This window comes from Trachypithecus francoisi, unplaced genomic scaffold (genome assembly GCF_009764315.1).
Source record: "Trachypithecus francoisi isolate TF-2019V2 unplaced genomic scaffold, Tfra_2.0 Lachesis_group9, whole genome shotgun sequence".
In the NCBI taxonomy this organism is placed as follows: Eukaryota; Metazoa; Chordata; class Mammalia; order Primates; family Cercopithecidae; genus Trachypithecus; species Trachypithecus francoisi.
In genome coordinates this window covers 34760775-34782623 of record NW_022681474.1, presented here as the reverse complement: position 1 = coordinate 34782623, position 21849 = coordinate 34760775, and the positions used below count along the sequence as shown (strand labels likewise).

Genomic DNA, 21849 nt, shown 5'->3' with positions numbered 1-21849 from the left:
CATTCCAACCCTCTCAGCTGGCAGTGAGGACCTCACAGGCAGAACAGGAGGAGAGCTAGCTCCAGGCCCCATGTGGATGGGCCAGAAGGCCCCACTCCCCATCACTCACACCCTCCCTCCCTCAGGAAGCTGAGTGCTGAGGGAGTGGCCAGGTCTCCAGTCTGCCAGGAGCCCCTCCCCACCGCTAACAGAGCAAGCTGGGCACGGGAAACATGAAGAGCCCAGGTCTAAGCCGGAGCCTGCAGTCTAGACATGAACATCCGTTTATGATTTAAAAAACAAAACTAAAACAAGGTTTTCGGACCCCACGACATGGCAAATGAGATGGCAAGGAATTATGTAACTTTCTAAATAACCCAAATTGCTTTCAAGTTTTTTTGGAAACCATTTAGACCATGCAGTTTTGCTTATTAAGCAAACCATGCAGATTAGTTTACAAACCCTGAGTAAGTAATCCCTCGCGATTCTGACATGCTCCTGGAAGCTGGTGCTGCAAAGACCCCTGCGGGGCGGTGCAGTAGCTCATTCTTGCTCATTATCTGTAGCGTGTTTGAAAATAACAGTGTTGCCAGAAAAAGAGGGGTACGGATCTAGACCCCCAGGGACAGTTCCTGGGTCTTGTGCAGGAAAAAACTGGGAACAAGTCACAGAGCACACCGAAAGAAATAAATGCATTGGAAACTCCTTCGTGACAGAGCAGAGCATCCTCAGAAAGCAGGAGGAGGAACGCACCCTCCTTTGTTAGTGTTTCCACTTATAAGAAACAGGCCGGGCACAGTGGCTCACACCTGCTTTGGGTAACCAAGGTGGGTGGATTCCTTGAGCCCAGGAGTTCAAGACCAGCCTGGGCAACATGGTGAAGATCTGTTCCTACAAAAAATACAAAAAATTAGCCCGGCTTGGTGGCAAGCGGCTGTAGTCGCAGCTACTCAGGAGGCTGAAGTCGAAGGATCACCAGAGCCCAAGGAAGTCGAGGTTGCTGTGAGCTGTGATGGTGCCACTACACTCCAAACTGCACTCCAGCCTGGGCAACAGAGTGACACTGTCTCAAAAAAAAAAAAAAAGTGTAAAGAAGACTGGATTTTTAGAACATTTGGACATTCTGCCGGCTCGGTGGGAGATGTCCTGTATGGCCATAAATATTTTGGAGTTATAATTGGTGGTCAGCTTAGAATATGGCTATTTCCAGACCATAAGCATTAACCTTATAGGTGCCTTGTGAGTGCCCAGCTATTCACTTTAAGATGGAGTCACTCTAGTCATGTTTTATTAAACCAGAGGCCTAATAAGCAGGGGTTCCTCTAACAATACTAGGACTTTCTAGAAAAGGCTTCATGATTTAGACTTTCTCCCATAATTATGTCTCCCAGCTATTTCCTAAAAGCATTTGTTTATTGGTTGTCTTTGTTGTTCTTTGTTCAACAGAACTGGGCATAAGGGTCCTTCCTGATACCATCTGGAGTAGACAGCGTTCCCAAAGCCTTCCCAGACCAGAAGTGTGGTGTGGGCTGTGCCCCTTATACTGAGTGTCCTTCAGCAAGTGGCTTCCCCTCCGAGTCCCCAGCTCCTCGTATGCAGCCTGTGCACATTACCGGTGAAAGCAGGCTTTGAGATCACACATGTGCTCACATGTGGGAGGCCCTAATGTAAAAGCAGCTCCAGGCTTTCTCAGAGCCACACTGGAAAGGCCTCTGCTTCTGGTTGACGCCTGTCCTGCCCCAGCTCCTCTGACGGCTGGGAAATCCTGCCTGTGCTGAGAGGTGTCTGGGGAGAAAGCATTATCAATTCTATTTTAGAGATGAAGGGATTGAGGCCAGGAGAGTGGAGCGATTCACTCAGGAAACACTCACGGACTCTCCTGTGTGCAGTGCCATGGGGATGCAGAGATACACCCGTCCGTCTGCAAATGGCTTCTGTGGTTGCGGCTGTTCTCACCTCCCGCCAAGAGACCTGCTCCGGCAGGGGCCAACTTTCCCCTGCCAAAAATCTTCCCTGGAAAATCTCTTTATGAAGCTATGACCTTGCCTGTCCTCAGCCAAGGAGACAGTGGGAGAACGTCAGCCACCTGGGAAGGGGGTGGGGGCAGAGGGCGGTCCAAGGGCCTGGTCCCACTGCAATGGCCTGGTACCCAAGGCAGGCAGGGAGGGAGGGAGGGTCCTAGGCAACCCCAAGGGGGTAGTGTCATCTCGCACGGCCACAGCCTTCCCCCCAGGAACTCCACAGCACCCTCCCCCCACAGGATTTCCATGGACCCCTCCAGCACCTAGGACTTAGATGTACCCACCTACCCAGGGCTTCCACGCCTCCCCTAATCCCCAACACCCAGGGCTCCCCTCCCAAGGGGTTGGAAGCAGCAGGATGCTTTGGTCACTCAGAGCCTGTGTGCTTTGAATTCTTTCTCAAAACCCTTTTATAAATTTAGCCAAAAGAGCAATGACATAACCTTCCCATGGGAAGTACAAACATATCCAAGTTCATTCCCATCTTTCAAGCCTAGAAAACAGCCATAGGCAGCCACCTCAATGGAAATGCCACCCAGGGACACAACAGAACCCACGCCCAGGCAGCTCCAGGACATGTCTTTTTGGGGAGAACTCACCAGAGCTGCCAGGACAGAAGCCTAAGCAGCTAGTTCTCAGTGTCAAGCAAGGCTTCCACATGCTGGGCACAGTGACATGTCGCCAGTCATGGACAAAGTGAGCAAAATAAGGACAGTGTAGTGTCTTAAAGTCACTTCATCTAAAAATTTTTAAAATAATAATAATAGTAAACAGACAATAAAATAGGCAAAGGTGACCAAGAAAAAAATACATAAAATATTCATAAACATTGAAATGGAGAATGACGACAAAAATACGGATGCAGAGGAGGCATTTTATTTTATTTTTTCTGGAGACAGGTTCTCACTCTGTTGCTCAGGTTGGAGTGCAGTGGTGCAATCCTAGCTCACTGTAGTCTTGAACTCCTGGGCTCAAGTGATCCTCCCACCTCAGCCCCTTGAGTAGCTAAGACTACAGGTGAGTGCTACCGCTCTGGGGGGTGAGGTGTAGAAGGGGAGTGTTAGCTGTGTTGCTCAGGCTGGTCTCGAGCTCATGGTCTCAAGCACTCCTCCCACCTTGGCATCCCAAAGTGCTGGGATTACAGGCATGAGCCACCACACCAAGCCAAAAATCTTTTTTTTGACATGGGTTCTCGCTCCGTCACCCAGGCTGGAGTGCAGTGGCGCGACCTCGGCTCACTGCAACCTCTGCTTCCTGAGTTCAAGCGATTCTCCTGCCTCAGCCTCCTGAGTAGCTGGAACTACAGGTGTGCACCACCATGACTGGCCACTTTTTATATTTTTAGTAGAGACGGGGTTTCACCATGTTGGCCAGGCTGATTTTTAACTCCTGACCTCAAGTGATCCTCCTCCCTCAGCCTCCCAAAATGCTGGGATTACAGGTGTGAGCCACCATGCCTGGCTTGAAAATCTTGAAAAAGATTGCTGTCTATGTGTTACTCTAAGAAAATGTTGCCTTTTTACCAAAACTGACCCAAGGGAAAGTAAGAAGCCCGAAAAGACTAATAAACATAGAAGAAAAAAAGTTTATGAAAAATTCGTACCTAAAAAAAGACCAGTCCAATATTGAGTTCTATGAAAACTTCAAGCAACAGATGATCCACAAGTTATGTGAACTATTCCAAAATGTCGAAAAAGACAAAACCACCTAACACCTGTATAAAGCTATCATAACCCTGACAACAAAATTCAAAAGGATAACATGGTGAAAAAAACACACATAAACATAGTCGCAAATATCCTAAATCAAATATTAGAAATTCAGTTTCAGCAATATGATAGAAGAAAACACCATGACCAAGTAATAAATATTTAAGTGTTGGGAGCAAGCCCCCGAAAATCTGGCCAGAAACTGGCCCCAAGACTGGCCATAAACAAAATTTCTGCAGCACTGTAACATGTTCATAATGGCCCTAATGCCCACGCTGGAAGGTTGTGGGTTTAGGGGAATGAGGGCAAGGAACACCTGGCCCGCCCAGGGCGGAAAACCGCTTAAGGGCATTCTTAAGCCACAAACAATTAGCATGAGCGATCTGTGTCTTAAGGGCATGTTCCTGCTGCAGTTAACTAAGTCCAACCTATTCCTTTAATATGGCCCATCCCTTCGATTGCCATAAGGGATACTTTTAGTTAATTTAACATCTATAGAAACAATGCTAATGACTGATTTGCCGTTGATAAATATGTGGGTAAATCTCTGTTCGGGGCTCTCAGCTCTAAAGGCTATGAGACCCCTGATTCCCCACTTCACACTTCTATATTTCTGTGTGTGTGTCTTTAATTCCTCTAGCGCTGCTGAGTTAGGATCTCAGCATTTAAGAATGTAGGCCAGGCACGGTGGCTCACACCTATAATCCCAATACTTTGGGAGGCTGAGGCGGGCAGATCACCTGAGGTCAGGAGTTTGAGACCAGCCTGGTTAATACGGTGAAACCCTGTTTCTACTAAAAATACAAAAATTAACCAGGTGTGAGACACCTGCAGTCCCAGCTACTAGGGAGGCTGAGGCAGGAGAATAGTTTTAACCCAGGAGGTGGAGGTTGCAGTGAGTCGAGATCATGCCACTGCACTCCAGCCTGGGTAACAAAGCGAGACTCCATCTCAAAAGAAAACTTTTTTTTTTTTTTTTTTTTTTTTTTTTTTTTTTTTTGAGACGGAGTCTCGCGCTGTCACCCAGGCTGGAGTGCTGTGGCCGGATCTCAGCTCACTGCAAGCTCCGCCTCCCGGGTTCACGCCATTCTCCTGCCTCAGCCTCCCGAGTAGCTGGGACTACAGGCGCCGCCACCTCGCCCGGCTAGTTTTTTGTAGTTTTTAGTAGAGACGGGGTTTCACCGTGTTAGTCAGGATGGTCTCGATCTCCTGACCTCGTGATCCGCCCGTCTCGGCCTCCCAAAGTGCTAGGATTACAGGCTTGAGCCACCGCGCCCGGCCAGAAAACATTTTTAAAATTAAAAATCCATTTATAATTTTTTAAAATCTGCAAACCAGGAATAAAAGAAAATTTCTTTGACTATGTGCCTACTTGAAACCTAGATCAAAAATTACATTTAGTGGTGAAATATTCCCATTAGACATAGAAAGTACAAGAATGGTCACTATTCCAAATATGGTACAGGAAGGTCTGGCCTTTATAACAAAATACAAGAAAAGGAAATACTAATTATAAATATTAGAAAGAAATTAAATAGTTATTATTTGCAGATAATATCATCATCTATCTCCAAAACCCAAGACAAGTTTTTAAAAACTTAATTATTAAGCGAGTTCAAGAATATGGCGAAATTCAAACAAAGAGAAATATTTATTTTTTCCTACATGAACATTAATTAGTCAATCAGAAACTGTAATAGAAAAAAGACATAATTTCGGCCGGGCACGGTGGCTCACGCCTGTAATCTCAGCACTTTGGGAGGCCAAGGTGGGCGGATCACGAGGTCAGGAGATCGAGACCATCCTGGCTAACATGGTGAAATCCCGTCTCTACTAAAAATACAAAAAAAAGAAATTAGCCGGGCGTGCTGGCGGGCGCCTGTAGTCCCAGCTACTCAGGAGGCTGAGGCAGGAGAATGGCGTGAACCCAGGGGGCGGAGCTTGCAGTGAGCCAAGCTCATGCCACTGCACTCCAGCCTGGGCGACAGAGCCAGACTCTGTTTCAAAAAAAGAAAGAAAAAAACATAATTTCCAAAAATAAATGATTAATAAATTTCATGAGAAATAGGTATGACTTAAAAGAGGAGTATTAATAACTTTTATTATTAAAAGGCACAAAAGAAACCTTAATAAACATAGGAAAAAACCTATTCTTTAATGAGAACACATAATATTATAAAAGTGCCCATTCTCCCTAAATTAGTCAATAAATTAAATGTAATTTCAATCAAAATACCAAGATGAGATTTTTAAATAGAAGCCCATATGTTGGCTCTAAAATCCATGTGGAAATGAAAGTACACTAGAACACTCCAGAAGCATAGAAGAATGAAAAAGAAAGAATGAATGAAAGAAGGAGAGAATGAGGATGGGAGACAGAAGGAGGAAGGAAGAAAGAGCAAGAACTTGAAAAGACCTCCAAAAAATCAATGGAGAGAACAGAGTACAGATATAGAAGATGTCTCCCTTGCAATGACAGAAAACCCAAACCAGCTCACAAAGGGATCTGGGTTGTGGGTTAAAAGTTTTGTGGGCATAGGGGTAACCTGGCTCTAGACATGATAGGATATGGAAGCTTAAGGGTAACATCAGTTGCCTCAGCTCAATTCCATTGGCCTTGGTGTGTTGGTTTCATTTTCATATTTGTTTTCACCTTGTGGCTGTATGACAACTGCAGCCATGTCTGGCCTCTCCCTTTAAGTTCCACAAGAATAGTTAAGACTATTCCAGTCACTCAGACAAATGCCAGGGAGAAGCTCGGATTGGGTGTAATTGGCTGGCTGAAGCACATGGTCAGCCCTGGGCCAGTGGCAGTGCCAGGACAATGAGATGCACAAATTGGCTCAAGCCTTGGTTCTTGTTCTCCTGGGGATGGGAAAAATCAGACATGGTTACCAGAAGGATGAATGGAGGCCAGGAGCAACAACAACCCTGTGTCTACTCTATGGACTCAGGTATAAGTGCTTACTTCACATTTGATGAAAACCGTAGTTCCAGTAGTAGGAAAATGTGGCTACTCCATAAATAATGTAGGCCAGCCTGGTGCAGTGGCACGTGCCTGTGGTCACAGCTACTTGGGAGGCTGAGGCAGGAGAATTGCTTGAGGCCAAGAGGTCAACACCAGCCTGAGCAACATGACAAGATCCCATCTCTAAAATAATAATAACAAATAATAATAAATGTGGGCCAACTGGATATCCATTTCGGAAAAAAAAAATCACTATCTCATGTCATTCACAAAAAATTATTCCAGAAGAATTAAAGCATTAAACATAAAAGACAACACCGTAGAAATATTCAAAGAAAACAGGAAAGAGATCTATAACCATGGGTAGGGAAGAATGCAAAGCTTTAGTCAACACTGAAAAATCTGCTAATGTACTTTTAAAAATTAACATATTAAAGGAGAAAATACATGACCACCTCAATAGATGTCAAGAAAACATTTTTAAAATTAAAAATCCATTTATAATTTTTTAAAATCTGCAAACCAGGAATAAAATAAAATTTCTTTAATTTGACTACGTGCCTACTTACACAAGTCACAAAATACACCATGTATAAATTTAACAACTTCTCTATGACAAAACACACTAAAAACGTTACAAGACCTGAGACAAACTGGGAGAAAGAACTGACTGTATATCTATCTACTTACCCACAAAACAAATTATACTAAAATTTCATGCCTGGTAATTAAAAAAAGACAACCTAGTAGAAAAATGGGCATATACGTAACAGAATAAATTCAAACGGCCAGTAAACATATGAAAGGATGTTCCAACCTCGTTACTGATCTGGAAAAGTCAAGTTAAGATAAAAATAAAAGACTTTTTTCTTATCAGATTGGCAAAAATTAAAAGGATTGGCAACCTCAAATGTTAAAGCGGGAATGGGGAAATGGATACTTTCATAAATTGTGAAAGGCCATCAGTGTGTAATTCAGCTTAGATGCCGTCAATTAGTTCAAAGAAAGAATGACAATTACTTTTGAAGGGCAAAGACACTGTGCAGGTTTGTTGATGGTGAGGTGGGCAGATGTGGAAAAAGGAAAGAATAGCCAAGAAGGGGTGCAAAGTGAAACTCAACAGGCCTGTAGATAATCTACCAAAGTGACTCAGAGGACACAAGCCATTTCCCATTCTTGTGGCTGTTGAGGGGAACCTCTTGAAAGTACACAGCAATTTAAATAACATCAAGTCAGAGAACCACAAGAATTTGACGGAGGGCTTTCAAAGTCATCATGCTTTCCCCTCAGTCTCCTCCCCGAATCACCCCAGCCTGGGCACTCTTCCAGGATCCACTTTTCTTTGCCCCCAACCTGTCATCGAAAATGGCAGAGAGGATTCCCATATCCAGCCCTGAAATGAGCAAGGGTTTGGCATCAGACATGCGTACCTCTAGCTGTAAAATAACACCTTGTGGTATTGTTGGAGGCTTGGATGAGATGATGACTGTAAAAGAAACCAGATATAATGCTTGACAAAGTAAGTAATCTAATAAAGGACATCATAAAATAAGCAAAGTTTACTGATCTGAAACTAGGTCAGTTCCAGCATAAACTGAGACACACAGGAATGGAGAGGACAGGCTCTGAGAGAGCATGTGTATCTAATGGTATTTTAAAGCTAAAAAATAAATGCAACATTATATGATAGAGTTACCATCTTAACAAATCAATAGGAAAGGGGTCAAGTGTGGTGGCTCACCCTGTAATCCCAACACTTACAGGGAGACTGAGGTGGGAGAATCACTTGAGCCCAGAAGTTCGAGACAAGCCTGGCCAATATAGTGAGATGAGATCCCATCTCTAAAAAAAAAAAATTCAAAAAATAGCTGAGCATGGTGGCATGTGCCTATAGTTCCAGCTACTCTGGAGGCTGAGGTGGGAGGATCACTTGAGCCTAGGAGTTTGGGGGTGCAGTGAGTTATGACTGCACCACTGCACTCTAGCCTGGGTAACAAAGGAAGACTCTGTCCCAGAAGCAGCACAGAATTTAAAAAAGAAAAAGAAAAGAAAGAAAAAGGGAGAAAGGGAGAAAGAAAGAATGAATGAACGAACGAACGAAAGAAAGAGAGAAAGAGAGAGGAAGGAAAGCAAGCAAGCAAGAAAGGAGAAAGAAAGAAGAAAGAGAAAGAAAAAAGAAGGAAGGAAGGAAGGAAGGAAGGAAGGAAGAAAGAAAGAAAGAAAGAAAGAAGAAAGAAAGAAAGAAAGAGAGAAAGAGAGAGAGAGAAAGAGAGAAAGAAAGAAAAGAAAGAGAAAGAAAGAAAGAGAGAGAGAAAGAAAGAGAAAGAGACAGAAAGGAAGGAAAGCAAGCAAGCAAGAAAGGAGAAAGAGAAAGAAAGAAAGAGAAAGAAAGGAAGGAAGGAAGGAAGGAAAGAAAGAAAGAAAGAAAGAAAGAAAGAAGAAAGAAAGAGGAGGAAGGGAGGAAGGAAGGAAGGAAGGGAGCAAAGAAGGAAGGAAGGAAGGGAAACAAACGCCTGAACGAAAAAGTTGGCAAAGGACATAAACAATTCATAAAAGAAAAACAAAAAGGCCAATACACATAAAAAAAAATCCAACTTCACTATTAGTTAAAAAGAAATACAATTAAACAAATATGAGATTCTATTCTGAGTCATAAAACTGTGGGCAGTGCTAGCAAGGCTGGGAATGAGCATGCCCACTCACTGATCGCTGAGACTCTGAAACAGGGCATTTCTAAACGACACACTGAAGGTATATGTGGAAAGCCTTCAAAACGAAGCTTCCCTTTATTTAGGAGGTAACCAGAGGTTTGCACTTCCATCCACAGATTTGGAGGCACGAACTCAGATGGCTACAGCCTCCTCCATCCACAGGGAAGATTAAGCAACAGTTCCCTGACCCATGGCCACCATCGTGGACAGGACTGCCGCCTCTCTTGAGATGGCATAGAAGGGCAGGGCAAGAACCAGCTCTTAGTCTGCTGGAACTGTACCATGTGAAGCTAGAAACCAGGGTGGTCATTTTCACCAAGCAGTGTCACAGCAGTGCTGGCCTTCAGAGACAAAGCAGGTGCCCAGAGAGGTTGAGACAAGGTGGAGGGTGGGTTGTTCAGGTCTGTGCAAGAAAGCTATCTGGGGAAACACCTGTGAAGAACAAAGGAGGAAATGGAAGGCAGCAGGAAGGGCCTTCAGACCACAGTGTGGGTCTAATACCCACAAAAAGAGAGAGGCAAAGAAGAGCCAGAGAAATAAAATAAAATCCTAAGCCCCTCAACTGACCAAATGGACCACCTCTTGGCCTAGGGGACCCCTAAGAAACCTTAAAAATTGAATTCCCGGCCATGATGGAACATGAAGTTAGACAGGCCTCATTATGCCCCCTCCCTCGCTAACCATTAGGTTTTCTTCTGTAAGGGTTAAACAGAAACCACTGCTTCACACTGGAACCAACCAACTGCCTAACACAGCCTCTCCCCTTTTGCAGCTTGACACAGCAACCACTAAGCATTCTTTCCTGATTAAAAAAAAAAAAAAAAAGCCACTGACCATAGAGTGGCTCTGGCCAGTCTACAGAAGCTGCACCCAGAGGGCCTTCATGTCCTCTGCTTCCCTTTTTAATGTAGAGGGCCTAACTGTAATACATTTAAATGTTAGGTCTCCACCCCAAAGTGAATCTGGGACACATGTTACATACATGTTACCCTACTACGAATGCCCTTGCCTCCCCTTTGTGAATATTCATTGCTGCTCCTATAACCTGTTGAATATGTGTATCTGGACACCCTGTTCAGCATAAATCCCTGTCTTATTCTCCCCACCTTCGAAGTGTCTGTTTCTGGCTTCTGGCCAGAGGCTACGTTTCCTTGCCTGTCAGAATGACCACCCAGCAGGCAGCAACCCTTTATGAGAAATAAAGCTCTCCTTTCCAAATGTGTATGAACTTCATCCTTCCTCAGTAGACACAAGCCTGACACTGCAGGGTAGCTCTGGGCAACTCTCGGCCAGACCAATGGGAAGGCTCCCAGCCAGGCTGCAGGATGGAGGGGCAGACACAGCCAGCTCTATATCCCTGCCCTGCTCAGTCAGCAGCCTGTGGGTGGAGTGCGCTAGATGGGGGACCAGGGCCTTGGCACGAACACTGTGTTGCATCCAGAGGTGCAGTTGCTGGAAGGTGGTCCAGCTGTTCTCTCTGCAGCAGCAGCAGGTTGTCCTGAGGGGAGAAGTGAGTGGTGCACCCCTATGGAGGACACAGGGGGAGCTTCCAGGACTCCCCGGGCAGCCTCCTAGTCCCAGTCCCTGCTGCATTCCTGCCAGGGCCCTCTACTGGTTTTATATATATATTTACATATATATTCATATATATATTTTCATATATATTCATATATATATTATATATATTTACATATATATTCATATTTTATATATATATTTACATATATTTACACATATATATTATATATATATATATATTTTTTGAGATAAGAGTCTCTCTCTTTCACCCAGGTTGGAGTGCAGTGGCGCAATCTCAGCTCACTGCAACTCTGCTGCCCAGGTTCAAGCGATTCTCCTGTCTTAGCGTCCCAAGTAGCTGGGATTACAGGTGCCTGACACTAATTTTTATGTTTTTAGTAGAGACAGGGTTTCACCATCTTGGCCAGGTTGGTCTTGAACTCCTGACCTCGTGATTCCACCCACCTCAGCCTCTCAAAGTGCTGGGATTACAGGTGTGAGCCACCACGCCCGGCAGTCATATTTTTTACACTCTCCCTCTTTGCTTCAGCTAGCTGGGGCTATTTTCTGTAACATGTCACCCAAAGGGGTCTAATTATTACCTGCACAAAGATTTGTGTTTGAAGACATTATTATTTGAAGTATTGTTATAAGTTTTAACATTAAAAACCCCAATGCAAGTCTATATATCTTGCTAGAGGTTTGAATTACACAGGTGTATGCATTTGCAAAAACTCATCAAATGGGCTGGGTGCAGTGGCATATGCCTGTAATCTCAGCACTTTGGGAGGCTGAGCTGGATGGATCATTTGAGGTCAGGAGTTCGAGACCAGCCTGGCCAACATAGTGAAAACTGCCTCTACTAAAAATACAAAAATTGCAAGATTGGCCAGGTCCAGGTTCATTCTGCCTCTGCGCAGTGAATAAACCATGATGACATGGGTTTTGCAAAAGAGAAAGATTTATTTGCAAGGGCAATACATGAGGAGGTGAGAGAACAGCTCTGAAAGCCACCCCCTACCCGACCCCTGAGGATAAGGGTTATGGATATTTACAGGTAGGGGAAGTGGGATGTTCTAAATCACAGGGAAAAGTGATTGGCATTGGGAAAAAACGAAGTCACAGGTTCCTCCTGAGCAAGAGTAGTCAGGCTTCATGGCACTTCATCGGGTGCATGTAACAAAAATGGCAGCATAGGCCGAGCGCGGTGGCTCAAGCCTGTAATTCCAGCACTTTGGGAGGCCAAGACGGGCGGATCACGAGGTCAGGAGATCGAGACCATCCTGGCTAACACGGTGAAACCCCGTCTCTGGCCGGGCGCGGTGGCTCAAGCCTGTAATCCCAGCACTTTGGGAGGCCGAGACGGGTGGATCACGAGGTCAGGAGATCGAGACCATCCTGGCTAACACTGTGAAACCCCGTCTCTACTAAAAAAAATACAAAAAATTAGCCGGGCGAGATGGCGGGCGCCTGTAGTCCCAGCTACTCGGGAGGCTGAGGCGAGAGAATGGCGTAAACCCAGGAGGCGGAGCTTGCAATGAGCTGAGATCCGGCACTGCACTCCAGCCTGGGCGACAGAGCGAGACTCCGTCTCAAAAAAAAAAAAAAAAAAAAAGAAACCCCGTCTCTACTAAAAAAAATACAAAAAATTAGCCGGGCGAGATGGCGGGCGCCTGTAGTCCCAGCTCCTCGGAGCTGAGGCAGGAGATGGCGTAAACCCGGGAGGCGGAGCTTGCAGTGAGCTGAGATCCGCCACTGCACTCCAGTCCGGACACAGAGCGAGACTCCGCCTCAGAAAAAAAAAAAAAAGGCAGCATTTGCATGATCTGAGGGTGGAGTTGTCAGCCCTCTGACATCAAAAGGCCACCTCTTGGGCACTTGGGCAGTCTCGGGTGAAGGATCGGGGTCTCAGCTAGGTTGAACTGGACAGACGCTGGCCAAGTTCCTGAAAAACAACTGAAGTGAACATTACCATGGTGACCTAGGAATGTTATCTATAAAGTAGCCAGTGACGGTTACGTTCCAGTGTTCAGCGGCGAGGCCTTCAGCTACCACGGCCTTCAGCTTCATAGAAAAAGCTTGGGAGGGGGAGAATCAAAGCAGCAAGCCAAAGCAAGCAGGGTAGGTAGACCTGATGGAATTAGCCCGTTTTCAATGTTGTGTGTAAAGAACTTAGCGCAGGCCTCAGCACACAGTCAGTGCCCAACAGACCCTGGCATCTGCCCTGCCCTCCTTTAGGCCAAGGTGGAGAGGGAGAAGTGCTTTTTCTCCTTTTCCCTTAGGCTGCCTAGAGGCAAGAGGGGCAAGGATCAGTCTGCTATTGCAAAGGAAGGGGCACCACCCAGAGAAGGCAGTGACTGGCCAAGGTCCCCAGCAAGCTCTAGAATTAAAGTCACTCTGGAGCTTCCTGTCCCAAACCTGCTGTCCTGGGCAATGCAAAGGAGGCAGGTTTTCTGGAAGCCAGGCCGTCTGCCCTAACCCAACTGCAACACATTTATGGAAATGCCTGCTACACTCTCCCAGGGCCGATGTGCCAAGCGTTCTGCTGTTGGCTTCCTCTGGGAAACCACCAAGTTAACCTTCCCAATGACTCTCCCTGGCCCACCAACCCCACCTCTGCTCTCATCATTAGATAATTCTGCATGGCTTCCCCCAAGAAATACTAAGAAATGCCTTCATCCCTCTTACTGGCTCCTCTAATGCCAGACCTGAGCTGAGGTGCTGCATTCTGAGAGCCAGTGGTGCCCTCTGCCCCTGACCCCTGCCATCACTCATGAGTAATGTCACTTCCATACCACTAACTCAGATACTCCTCAGATGGACTCTTCTGCTCCAGGACTCCTAATAACATACTCTACAGAACAGGACAATTTCTGCAGTGAGCACCTGCTGTGCATAAGGCTCAGCAATAGGAACTTCACGGCTATAAACTCTGATCCTTCCACTTACCCTACAAAATAAGCATTTTCTTTCTTTTTCTTTCTTTTCTTTCGTTTCCTTCCTTCCTTCCTCCCTCCCGCCCTTTCTTCTTTCTTTCCTTTCTTTCTTTCTCTTTCTTTTCTTTCTTTTTCTTTCTCTTTCTTTTTCTTTCTTTTTCTTTCTTTCTTTGTCTCTCTCTCTCTCTCTCTTTTTTTCTTTCTTCTTTCTTTTTTTTGAGATGGAGTCTCACTCTGTCTCCCAGGCTGGAGTGCAGTGGCATGATCTTCGCTCACTGCAACCTCTGCCTCCCAGGTTCAAGTGATTCTCCTGCCTCAACCTCCTGAGTAGCAGGGATTACACGCACCCACCAGTATGCCCAGCTAATTTTTGTAGTTTTAGTAGAGATAGGGTTTCACCATGTTGTCCAGGCTGGCCTTGAACTCTTGACCGTAGGTGATTCAAACACCTCGGCCTCCCAAAGTGCTGGGATTACAGGCACGAGCCACCACATCTGGCCCAAAATAAGCATTTTAATCCCACTTACAGTTGAGGACATTGTGTGTCAGAGAGCCAGTGTGATTTACCCAAGCTCTTTTGAACTACTTCACTGTGTGGATGGATGTGAAACCACGCTTGCTGGCTGAGCAGAAAGGGGTGTGTGTAGCACATAGTATTAGGTGGCCAGAGAAGCAGGCGGGGATGCCACACAGCCAGGGACAGCGCAGAGAGGAGAAAGGCCCAAACACCCACGGGGCTGCATGGGTCACAATGATACCTTTTAAAACCAGAGCCCAGGGAGTAGGAGTGAGAACAGGGAGGGAGATAAAGTTACTGGCTGAATTTTCACAACTAGTGGATGGTTACACTGTACTTGGGTGAATAAAAGATGAACAGCTTTTTGTAAGAGAAAACCAGTTACAATACATGTGTGCCAATTCTGCAGATACAGTTTGAGGTTTCTTTACTGAACACCACAGGAAAGGCAGGCGATGGCCGGTGGGCAGCTTCATTCTTTCTGTTCATCCAAAACCAGTTCTTGTGACAAGTAGAGAAACCAAAGGCCTCTTGTGGATGGGCCCTTCTCAGGGTCTGGCCAGATCTGAAGACTGGCTAAAGGATGGGAGGGAAGGTGCAGAGATTGAGAAGAGCTCAGACCTTCAGTGCTATATGGTTTCAGGGTGTGGTGGTCCCACCCGACACCAAAGGCCCCCCAGCTCCCCCTCGGTCCACAGCACCGCTGGTTCCTTGTTCTAGAAACTCCGGAAGAGAGGGAAGTGGGGTCCTGGCTGGTTCTGGCCTATCACACTGCCACTGTTCTCCAAACCCTGCCCTGCCCTAGCTCTCACGACACCTGGCAAAAATGATTTGTTCATTCTCTCTTGTCCCTGCAATGCCACCAGCTCCTGGAAGGCAGGCTGTTCCTGTCCACAGCTCCATGGTGCCTGGCATGGTGCCTAGTTTGTGTAAATGCCCAATTTTGCAGTGATCTGCTGCATCACTGCCCACAGCCCATATGCACAGACCTCCCCCTTGCACAAGTCCCCTTATACACAGAACACTAAGGGCACTCAACACCACACTCAGGGGTGTGTGTCCCGGGTGGACCCAGCTGATGCCCGCCTAGTCTGGGCAAACTGGTGTGACAGGACCCCCAGAAGATTGAGGGGCTTCCAGAAAAGAACATGTCTTAAGGGAGTGGGAGCTAGGCATATCAAGGCTGCTAGCTGGGATACCGGGTCTCCACCAGGGCAGCAGGGAAGGCAGGGTGGAGGCTCAACCAGGGACCTGCACAAATCCTTGGTTGAAAGTAGGCACAGACCCAAGGTCTCATCCCACCTGACACCGCCCAGCCACCCAGGTGCCCACCTGAAATGGGGGTGGGGGTGGGGTCAGGGTTGTCTGAAACCCTGGAAGCAGTGAGGATGCCACATGACAGTGACCACACGTGTAGGTCAATGGGGGACTCCTTCTGAGCACTCACAGGGCTTGGAGAGAGAGACTGGGCAAAGTCAGCTAAAACTGATTGTGTACTCACAGGCACTGTCAGGCACTGTCCTAAAGGTTAGATGTGTATTAATTCATTTTTTTATGATTATAATTCAGCAATATGTACTGGTATTTAAGAAAGAGACATAACAAAGGATGTAACAAAACATCACTAGTGGCCGGGCACAGTGGCTGATGCCTGTAATCCCAGCACTGTGGGAGGCCGAGGCAGGTGGATCACCTGAGTTCAGGAGTTTGAGACCAGTCTGGCCAACATGGCGAAACCTTGTCTCTATTAAAAATACAAAAGTTAGCTGGGCATGGTGGTGTGTGTCTAAAATCCCAGCTACTTGGGAGGCTGAGGCAGGAGAATCGCTGGAACCCAGGAGGTGAAGGTTGCAGTGAGCCGAGATCGCGCCACTGGACTCCAGCCTGGGCGACAGAAAAAGACTTCGTCTCAGGCCAGGCGCGGTGGCTCACCCCTGTAATCCCAGCACTTTGGGAGGCCGAGGTGGGCGGATCACGAGGTCAGGAGATCGAGATCATCCTGGCTAACACGGTGAAACCCTGTCTCTACTAAAAATACAAAAAATTAGCCGGGCGTGGTGGCGGGTGCCTGTAGTCCCAGCTACTCGGAGGCTGAGGCAGGAGAATGGCGTAAACCCAGGAGGTGGAGCTTGCAGTGAGCCGAGATCGTGCCACTGCACTCCAGCCTGGGTGACAAAGCGAGACTCCGTCTCAAAACAAAACAAAACAAAAAAAAAACTTCGTCTCAAAAAAAAAAAAAAAATTGCTAGTTTAGATTAACACAGAGGAAATATCAGACTCAATGGTACTTTCTTAAAATGAGCTAAGTAAAAGTTGTGTATGTTTATGGTATATAAAAGGATGTCTTGTGATACATATACATTGTGAAGTGGCTAAGTCAGGATATTTAACATGCGCCTTACCTCACACTTATCATTTGGTGACACATAGCTACCAAGTTACGAGAACACTTAAAATCTACTCTCAGCAAATTTCAAATATACAACACTGTTATCAACTGTAGGAAACATGATATACGATAGATCCCTTGATCTTACTCTTAACTGAAATGTTGTGATCTTTGACCAACATCTCCCCAACCTCACCCCATTCCACCCCAGCCTCTGGTAACCACCATTCTACTCTGAGTTGGATTTTTTTTAGACTCCACATATGGGATCATATGATATTTGTCTTTTTGTGCCTGGCTTATTTCACTTAGGATAGTGTTCCCCAAGTTCACTCGTGTTGTCACAAATGACAGGATTTTTTTTTTTTTTGAGACTGAGTTTTGCTCCATGGTCCAGGCTGGAGTACAATGGCGCAATCTCAGCTCACCGCAACCTCCACCTCCCGGGTTCAAGCGATTCTCCTGCCTCGGCCTCCTGAGTAGCTGGGATTACAGGCGCCCGCCACATCTGGCTAATTTTTGTATTTGAAGTGGAGACGGGGTTTCACCATATTGAGCAGGTTGCTCTCAAACTCCTGACCTCAAGTGATCCACTCACCTCGGCCTCCCGAAGTGCTGGGATTATAGGCGTGAGCCATTGCGCCTGGCCAGGATTTCCTTTTCAAAGGCAGAATAGTATCCCATTGTATACAGACCACATTTTCTTTATCCATTCATCCACTGATGGACACACTGGTCCCATGTCTTGGCTACTGTGAATAACGCTGCAGTGAACATGGGGTGCAGACACCTCTCAAACACAGGGATTCCATTTCCTTTGCAGGTATACCCAGGAGTGGGATGGCTGGATCATACATAGTCCTATTTTTGGTTTTCTGAGGAACCCCCCCCAGTGTCTTCCAGAACATGTGTACCAACTGACAATGCCACCAACAGGGTGTGAGGGTTACCTGTTACCACATCCTCGCCAACACTTCTCTTCCGTCTTTTCCTACAGCCATCCTAACAGGTGTGAGGTGGTTCCCACTGGCCTTTCCCTGGTGATTAGTGATACTGAACATTTCTTTCACATGCCTGTGGGTCATTTGTGTGTGTTCTTTTGAGTTACTTGCTTTTTTACTATTGTTTGGGTTTCCTATGGATTTGGGATATTAACCCCTTATCAGATGGATGGTTTGCAAATGCTGTCTCCTATTCGGCAGGCTCCCTAACTGCTGATTGCTCCTTTGCTGGGCTGGGTTCACTCATTTAACAAGAGGGCTGAGACGATGCTGGCCAGCAGGAGCTACTGAAATGTGGGTCAGTGCCATTCAGGTCATTGCTAAGCGCCCTCCCACAGGCTAGAGCAGGTCCAGGGCAACTTGGGGACACACATAGGCACACCCACTCACTCCTGTGTGTCTCCACTCAGCCCCTCCCCACATCCCAGGGAGAGATCTGCAGAGCCACCCCACTCCTGCCCCCTCCCCCACCCCGGTGTACACAGCTCTACACTGGTGTGTGGAAGCCACACAGAGCATTCTAGGACCCAGAGAAGACAACTTCCATACCCTGCTGGGCTGGGCAAGAATCCCCGGGGCCTTCTCTCCTAGTCTGAGGAAAGCACCAACCCTAGGGGCGGTGGGGGCTCTGGGTTCCATTCTGCCCACCCTAGCTGACCTCAGAACTACAACCTTGTTCCCCTAACCCTGCAAGCACAGGGGGAGAGGCCTGGAGTCAGTGCTCTCTCTACCCCACCCTCCCCACTGCCTCTTTAAACACCAGCGTTCAACCAGGGGTGAGGTGTGTTCAATCAACCAGGCGCCCGAAGGGGTCCGGTGGGGCCCACAGGGGTTAGGGGAGAAAGTGGAGGCTGAGATCCATATTTCTTCACAGGCCCCCAGTTCCACTTTGCTCTATACGGTTTCCCTAGATGCAGTAGTCCTTCATACATTAGCAAGAATTCACCGGTTCCTTTGCTTTCTTCAAGGAGGAGCTCAGTCTGACATCCAGTTTAAGAGGGTGAGGCATAACTGGGAATGCGTGTCTGCAAACACCCGACCACTCTAGAGCTGGAAGTGCCAAGAACAGGTGCTCTTGACCCACTCTGCCCGCCCACCCTTACTCTGAAGGGGCAAGGACCCCAGCCTGTTGTACCAGTTCCAGAATGGCTGACACTAGAGGCGCATTAGCAGCCAGGTGCACTCACATTTAGCTGTTTTTAAAGCTTAAAAGCTCTGTACAAAAAAAAAAAATCACAAATGAATCCTCACAACACCCCTGTGAGGTAGGTAGGCAAGTATTATTCTCCCATTTTACAGATATGGGGAAACTGAGGCAGAGAGGTGATGTGATCAGCCAGTGGTCCCAGTTCAGCTGAAAGCCAGAGCCAACCATGAGAATACAAATGATCCCTCCCCATTCAGTACCATCTCTGACTCCGCATCTAGACCTTATCTGCAAAGAAATTAAAACTTTCAATTCATGCAAAAATAAAAACAATAAACCTGAAAAGGTAGTGAACAGACATACAGTAGTTCTGCAAAAGAATTCAGCCAAGGGGGTCAAATATTTTCCAATACTGGGTAAACGGGAACAACTTCAGCCTCCTCCTCTTTTCAAACCTCATGACCAATGGCACATCCTTTTTTTTTTTTCTTTTTTTCCTGCAGAAGTACACGATCCTAACCAAAGACAGGCTTTCCTGGTCCCAGTGAGCCAAGCAAGGTGGACAGCCTCCTCACTGTTCAGCTCCTGGGTTTCAGCAAGCACCAGTCCCCAGCTGGAAGAGCTACAAGACTCAACTCAAACATGGCACTTCTCTACCACCTGTTCCCAGCAGCCCTCCCGCTGTATTGACAGAGTGGATCCCAGCAGCCTCTAACTCAGCAGGGTCTGGCCTTTTCTGCTTCCACTGGGAGGCAGGCTCAAAGATGCTCAGCAAAGACAACCTGGAACCCAAGTGATCCCCTCCCACCACCCTCAGTGCACCCTTGCACACCTCACTGTCCATGAGGACCACCCCAGCAACCGTCCTCGGTCAGCACTCCTTGGGGCTCCTGCTGCATCAGGCATCAGATGGGGGCACCAGGCCATCCTGGGCTGCTGGGACAGGGAGAGGTGCCGGGGGACCTGCAGCTCCAGGCCTTGGCTTCCTCTGTGCCTCCTGCCCAAGTTCCCAGTCAAGTGGAGCAGGCCTCTTCCACTGTGCTGCGTCCGCATCCTGGAAGCTCTTTCTTCCCCAAGAGGGGCTCCCCAAGGTCTCCAGCTCCTTGAGAAACCTCCACCATCCTGGCAGCCCCACCAGGCCAGGTAGGTGTCCTTCCTGAAGTCTCCCAGGTTGGAGATGGGGGCATGAGAGTCCAGAAAACTGGGTGAAGCTGCCTTTCACATAATAGATCTATCCAGAACACTGTCCCCTCCACCCACCTCAGGCTGCCAGACGCCCAAGGGCAGTGCTTGGGCAGCAAGAAGGGGAGCGGCAATGGCAGAGCAGCAGGAGTAAGGAAGTGGGGAGCTACCACTGGACAGGTCTGCTCTGTGCCAGGGGCTGCCAGGCCAATCTGAGAGCAGGGAGAAGAGGACAAAGAGATCCACAGTGTCTGGCAACTGGGTGAGTGAGCTCCTTGGAGGCCAAACGCCAGCCTGTTTGCAGGTGCACACAACAGTGTGCACCTTGTGAGCACTCCAGGGAGTGCTCCTCCCTGGAGGTCAGCCACACACCTTGGTGGTTTGCAAGAGATGGCTGTGCTGTCTCCCTGTCCTATACAAAGTTCTTTCTAAAAAGACTCCCAACTCCGCCCAGTCTCTCCAGGAAGCGGGGGAATCATTTCCTCAAGACCAGCACCCCTCAGGGCACTCCCAGCCAAGAGCACCTCAGACACCCCAGGTCCGCGTGGGGCCCTACGGGTGGGGGACAGGGAGTAAGTCCCCCTACAGCAAGTCCTCGGGGGCGGAGGGCTCGAGGCTGCAGCTCTGCTCCTGCCACCGGTAGCGCAGCCTGGAGAAGGGCTGGTCCTCCCCGCTCTCCAGCTCGGGGAAACCCAGCTCGTTGAGGATCTCGTAGATGCCAGCCTTCGATGCCACCTGGGAAGAGAGCAGAGGCAGGGGCAGTGTTTCAGGGAAGGGAGGATGCCACTCAGGCCACTGAGTTCTGAAGATGAGTCTGTGGCCCGTGAACTTGGTGGTCTGAACAAGTTTGCACCTTGACTTCCGTTAACTTCTCTGGGCCTCAGTTTCCTCATAGCAAGAAAAAGGCTCCACCTCACAGAACTGCCTCGAGGAGGACTCTACACGTACAGAAAGTACTGGGCAGACAGTGAATGCTCCATGCAGAGAGCAGCGAGGGAGGCCAGGCACACGCTGGGCCCTATGTAGCTCGATGCTCCTGCATGGACGCCCAGGAATGGACCTGCAGAGAGGGCTGGAGGAGGAACATGGATGCAGGGGCAGGTAAGGCTATGGCCTCTGCCCCAGGTGGCTCCCCTGGACACTCAGGCCTGCCGCCCAGCAGCCCAGACCCTGGCGCCAGACTCAAACCATCCACAACCAGTCCCCTTCTTTCTCCACCATCCTGGGGATGGGGAGGGTGCAGCCTCCACTTAGAACAAAGGAATGGGTCTGTCCCGCTCACCCTCCACTCATCTGCAGGAGAGAGGGGCTGAGGTCCCCTGAGGATGGAACCCACACTCCGGCCTGGACTGGCAGCCCTCCTTCCTCGACCTCCCCCAGTAGGGGATTCAGCTGGGGAGGGGATCAAGCTTCCTCTCGGCCCCAGGCTCCCCCAGCTTCCGCTCTCCAAGCAGAACCAAGCAGGAAGTGTCCTCATCCCCTTCCACCTCCACCCCTCCCCGGGGGCTCACAGAGGAAGCTGAGCCCAGGCCTGCTCAAGAGGGTGGCCCCGACATGGCCTTGGTGTGACCGCATCAGGTCTCCTGACTCAACACACATCACATGCACCGGGGGCATTTCAAATGCTTCTCCACCTGACGACCTGAGGCCCACCCTCAAAGCCTGCCACCTCTGCCTCCACTCCTTCATAGCCCTGAGTCCACCTCACACCTGCCTCAGTCCCCGTACCCTTCCTGTGCCCACTCTGGCCGGGTCACCAGCCCCTGCTCTC

General features: G+C 48.1%; 1 protein-coding gene and 1 pseudogene across 8 annotated transcripts in view; both read right to left on the bottom strand.

Moving 5' to 3' along the window:
- Positions 1-18932: 18932 nt before the first annotated feature.
- On the bottom strand, positions 18933-20111 carry LOC117082051 (annotated as a pseudogene). Its single transcript, XR_004436432.1, has one exon. The product of XR_004436432.1 is annotated as an uncharacterized LOC117082051 (transcript).
- The window catches only part of PALD1 (phosphatase domain containing paladin 1), a 112155-nt gene continuing 109238 nt past the window's right edge, over positions 18933-21849 (bottom strand). For all 7 annotated transcript variants that reach the window (XM_033208525.1, XM_033208526.1, XM_033208528.1 and 4 more), the window contains one exon: positions 18933-20813. In XM_033208525.1, coding sequence (XP_033064416.1) covers positions 20661-20813 — 153 coding nt within the window. In that variant the 3' untranslated portion in view covers positions 18933-20660. The remainder of the gene's footprint in view (positions 20814-21849) is intronic.